The 5,015-nt window shown below is 35.7% G+C and overlaps 2 protein-coding genes across 4 annotated transcripts in view; one reads left to right on the top strand and one right to left on the bottom strand.

Moving 5' to 3' along the window:
* Positions 781–1,759, bottom strand: LOC109131323. The gene is made up of 2 exons (XM_019242151.1): positions 1,687–1,759; positions 781–1,483 (listed from the first exon to the last, which is right to left on the bottom strand). The coding sequence occupies exons 1-2, from the start codon at positions 1,689–1,691 to the stop codon at positions 1,000–1,002; spliced, it is 489 nt and encodes a 162-aa protein (XP_019097696.1). The 5' UTR covers positions 1,692–1,759; the 3' UTR covers positions 781–999.
* The window catches only part of LOC104777557 (amino acid permease 5), a 4,067-nt gene continuing 1,327 nt past the window's right edge, over positions 2,276–5,015 (top strand). The window contains exons 1-5 of one of the 3 annotated variants that reach the window (XM_010501831.2): positions 2,276–2,817; positions 3,342–3,575; positions 3,672–3,765; positions 4,050–4,404; positions 4,492–4,986. In XM_010501831.2, coding sequence (XP_010500133.1) covers positions 2,730–2,817; positions 3,342–3,575; positions 3,672–3,765; positions 4,050–4,404; positions 4,492–4,986 — 1,266 coding nt within the window. In that variant the 5' untranslated portion in view covers positions 2,276–2,729. Of the gene's footprint in view, positions 2,818–3,295; positions 3,576–3,671; positions 3,766–4,049; positions 4,405–4,491; positions 4,987–5,015 lie in introns of all 3 variants that reach the window. The other 2 variants (XM_010501830.2, XM_019243845.1) reach the window with 2 other exon arrangements.

The following is a 5,015-nucleotide window of genomic DNA, read 5'->3' as shown; positions in this document are numbered from 1 at the left end:
GTTACACTAATGAGCCGATAATGGGCATCCATATAATACAATATATTCATAACACTCCCCCTTGGATGACCATTATAAAAATGTAGTTCCAAATGCGCATGTGAGATGCTGCCTCATTAAAAACCTTACCAGGAAAACCGAGTGGGAAAAACCATGGTTAAGGGAAAAAGAGTACAACGCGCTTTTACTCCCCCTTATGAGTAAATCACTTGAAATCTTCGAGATGACCGATCCAATATGATGAAGTAGCTTCTTAAAAGTAGTGGTTGGAAACGTCTTGGTAAATGGTTCGCCAAATCTTCACTTGAACGTATCTGTAATAAACGTCTATCGCCATTCTTCTATTGGTCATGGGTTTCGCAAGTGACTCATCTTTATCATTATCTTTGGTTCTCACAATCTCATCAACGTATTTCAAAGACTTGAAGATGATAGTCTTTCACCATTGGACTCATAATATTCCTCTCTAGGTGTTTATCTTTCGCGTGTTCTTTTGTTGTCTCATTAAAAACCTTTCATAGAAAAACCCAATGGGATAAAACCATGATAAGGGAAAAAGAGTACAACCACGCTTATGATTATATTTCTCCCTTACGGCGGTAGAGATTTTGTGTTTTCCCTCAACATGGTTAGGGGATGTGAGAAAATAAGACTGCTAGTTTCTTTTTTTTTTTTTTATAGCTAAGGTTCAGAGCGTGACGTGTTGTGAACACAGAGATTTAGGTAATTGTTCTCTTGTATTATTCATCTGTTCCTTATGATACAACATATATAGGGATACATAATATGGTTTAGGGTTACACTAATGGATCGAAATAGGCTTCCATATAATACAATATATTCATAACAATTCTAATAATTTTAACAAATCATTTTGATTAAGCTATTTTGGCGACTTGAGCATAAAATTTACAATAACTTGGAAAATCTATTAAGTTTGGAGGAACTTGACCTTTATTATTTTGGAAAATCTTCCTCTTGGTGTTCTTTTTGACATTCTTAATCTCTCTCTTCTTCATCACTTTCTTCCTCTCTGTTTTCACCATCACTTTCTTCTTCATCTATGTCCTCTTCCTCACTATTGCCTTTATCATCAGCCTTTTCACCATCATCCAAACACGCTTCAGTCACCAAACTTGCATCATCAATAACATTTGGTGGAGAAACACTATGTTCAACGTAGATGTAAACCTCTCCACAATCTTTTGCCTCTGCAACCATCTTCATAATCTCATTATCCTTATCCTGCCATATCGATCTTAACGCTGACATATCCTCATTAGGTAGTCTATACCATACCTTTTCCACATTGCTAACAGTTTCTGGATTATTTGTGAAATCTTCAAAAATTGAGAATGTAAGCAAATCTGGATCTACTAGCATATTTGGTGCAGTCAAACCACCTTTATAACATATATTATTCCCTTTCTTCGACAATAAACCTCCGTACTGAATGTACAGGGTGAGTTTCTCATTATCGTAACTGCACATAAAAATAAAAATTCAGAACCTAGATGAAAAAAAAAAAGATAACCCGAAGAAGACATGATTCCCATATGATAAAAAAAAAATGAATCCATGTGAAAATCATAAACAGACAATGTCAAGATCGGAGTATTAGATCTATTACACCTTAATGAGCGACCAAAACAACCACAAAAACAAATTATCTGCCTTGAATCATACCTCATATTGCTTGATTTTTCTGGATTTCACTTGAGATTGTATTATTAGGGCTCTTCTCTGATTTGGATTTACGGTGTATTTCTAAACTATAGAGTTTCAGTTTTTAAGCAATGTCTAGTTAATATTTAACTGTATATTTAACTCTAGTTAATTAGAAGACAGAATACTAACACCGTTCTAATTTCGTTAACCTCCGTCTCTTACAGAATGTTAAATTAGTATAGGAATCATAGTTGGTGATTTTAACTGGGCATAAAAAATAGTTTAAGTATTTTTTTGGATACAAAATTAATTGAGATATTAAAAAGCTTATCCTAATTTAGTTGGGAAATTTATATGGAATTTTCCCTAAATATTTTCTTATAATTTAGAATTAAATGTTAATTAATGTTTTAAAAGGTCAAAGATAACATTTATGTTGATGTTTTAGCTTTTTTGGAGTTTGTACGATATGAGATTAAAATATTAAAATAAAGGGTTTATAGACAAAAAAAAAATTAAAGTTTCGTTCGAACATATAAACTTATTTTTCATAAAAACTAAAGTATTTTTCCTAGTATATAGCTTTAGAAAAAAATAAAATAAAAAGGCACATGCGGCGGTTTCTTTAGCTTCTTCCTTGTACAAGTTGGGATGTCTCTGTCTTCCTTGGAGCTTATAAATTAGTGGAAATAGCGAAGCTTGGGTTAGTAGTTATTATTATTATGATGGTGCATTTATAATCGCACGACTCCATCATCTCTTTATGCTTCTTCACTCTCTTCTCTTCCAATCACAGAATCTTGGATCCTCCGCACAAAAAAATATCCGTCTCTTGTGACCGTTGATTTTCTTTGGAAAAGAAAGAGGAAAAAATCTCCCTAAAAAATCGTTTATTCCTTTCATTTCACTTCTGGTCTAAAAGATTTCAAGATCTAATCCAGATCAAGCAAAACAAAAAAAACAGCTAAAACCTTTTTTGAAACCGTTGTCGGTAAATTATTTTTTTGGATTTTTATTGGGAATTAGTGTTGGGGTTTCTTGTCAAGAAGAAGAAGAAGAAGATGGTCGTCAAGAATGTTCAAGATTTGGATGTTCTTCCAAGAAATAGCTCCGATTTATTCGATGATGATGGTCGTCCCAAGCGAACAGGTACCATTTTTTTTTTCTTCGAAGTTTTTGGTTTTTAATAGAGCTAAGTAAAAGCTGTTACCAGAATTACCGGATTTATGTTTTCTTAGAAAAATAGTTTTCTCAAAAAAAGTAGTCTGTCCAACTTTTTTTTTTTATAACCGAAACCCAAACCTCGTAAAGTTTGGGTTCTGTCTGGATTTCAATCGAAACTAGAGTCTGTTAAACTTTTTTAAACATATACAGTGACTAAACCAAAAAGACTTAAACCAAGGTTCTTTACTCCTTTAACTTCATTATGAGTCTTTTAAGTTTTTTAACAATAAGAAAGTTTTTGCAAACTTTTTTTCTTTTGGACTTTGTGACTTTTGATGAACCATACCATCATAGGTTTTAAAAAGGGGTAGCTTTTGTGGACATTTGCCAAATCCCGCACTGGAACTGTGTGGAATACAAAACAGACCCATGAGAGTTGATTTTTTTTTTTTTTTATCTAAAGTTCGGTTGGGGAAATTGATGGTGATTTGGTTGTGATTGGAATCTAGGGACGGTGTGGACAGCAAGTGCACACATAATAACAGCCGTAATAGGGTCAGGAGTGTTGTCTTTAGCATGGGCTGTTGCTCAGATCGGTTGGGTTGGTGGTCCAGTGACTATGTTACTCTTCTCTCTCGTCACTTATTACACATCTATCCTCCTATGTTCTTGTTACCGCTCTGGTGACTCTGTTACGGGAAAAAGAAACTATACTTACATGGACGCTATTCAGTCCAACCTCGGTAAAAAAAAAAAAGACAAAAAAAATCATTTTGTTGTCTGTTTTTTTAATGGTTAGATTCATCAAAAGCTGAATCTTGTATCATTTTTTTTTTCAGGTGGCATTAAGATGAAAATATGTGGAATTGTGCAATATCTTAATCTCTTTGGTACTGCAATTGGATACACTATTGCATCAGCTACAAGTATGATGTAAGTTACAACTTTGTTTTCACAACTCTTTTTTTTTATTCTTTCACACTCGGTCCAAAAAGTAGATGCGTGTCTCACTTTGCTGTTCAATATAGTCCATACAAGTCATTTTTTAAGTTTGGTTCACACTCAATAATGCTGTCTCAAAGTCAATGTAGTTTTATTAAATCAATTAAAGGACGGCTCAAAAACGCTGTCACGGTTTCAGATTCTGTCCTATTGCTTCTTGGTTCAGTTATTGTTTGACCTGTACTAATTAATTACGGTTTGAATAAATAAAACAGAGCGATTCAACGGACGAGTTGCCAACAGACTAATGGGGAAGATGCTCCATGTCCCGTCAATGGCAATCCCTACATGATTGCATTCGGTGTTTCACAAATCATATTTTCTCAGATTCCGGATATTGATCAGTTATGGTGGCTGTCCATTGTCGCCACAGTCATGTCTTTCGGTTACTCGACCATCGGGCTTGGCCTCGGTATCTCCAAAGTGGTAGAGAACAAAGAAGTGAAAGGTACTCTTACTGGAGTTAGCATTGGGACAGTGACACCGGAACAGAAAGTTTGGAAAACCTTTCAGTCTCTTGGAAACATTGCGTTCGCCTACTCTTACTCGATGATTCTCATCGAAATCCAGGTACGTTCTACTGAAGTCTATGTATGTGTGAGTGTTGTTGTTTTGAGAATGCATGATTTAAACAAAGACGATTTGATGATGGTGCAGGACACGGTTAAATCACCGCCTTCAGAAGAAAACACGATGAAAAAAGCGACTATAATAAGTGTGGGAGTGACGACACTCTTCTACATGCTCTGTGGCTGTGTAGGGTATGCAGCGTTCGGGGACTCCGCGCCTGGAAATCTCCTCGCTACTGGAGGGTTTAGAAACCCGTTTTGGTTGCTTGACATAGCCAATATCGCCATAGTGGTCCATCTAGTCGGTGCTTACCAAGTTTATTGCCAACCACTGTTTTCGTTTGTCGAAAAGGAAGCCTCCAGGAGGTATCCAGAGAGTAGTTTCATCACAAACGAGATAAAGATCCAACTTATTCCAGGGAAGCCCTTCAGTTTGAATCTATTCAGGCTCGTGTGGAGGACGATCTTTGTTATGACTACAACGTTAATCGCAATGCTAATGCCTTTCTTTAACGATGTACTCGGTCTCTTGGGGGCCGTTGGTTTTTGGCCTTTAACGGTTTATTTCCCTGTGGAAATGTACATTGCACAGAAAAATGTTCAGAGATGGGG

Source organism: Camelina sativa, chromosome 3 (genome assembly GCF_000633955.1).
Source record: "Camelina sativa cultivar DH55 chromosome 3, Cs, whole genome shotgun sequence".
Lineage (NCBI taxonomy): Eukaryota > Viridiplantae > Streptophyta > Magnoliopsida > Brassicales > Brassicaceae > Camelina > Camelina sativa.
Note: the sequence above shows the minus strand (reverse complement) of the source record. Positions and strands in the feature narration are given on the sequence as shown.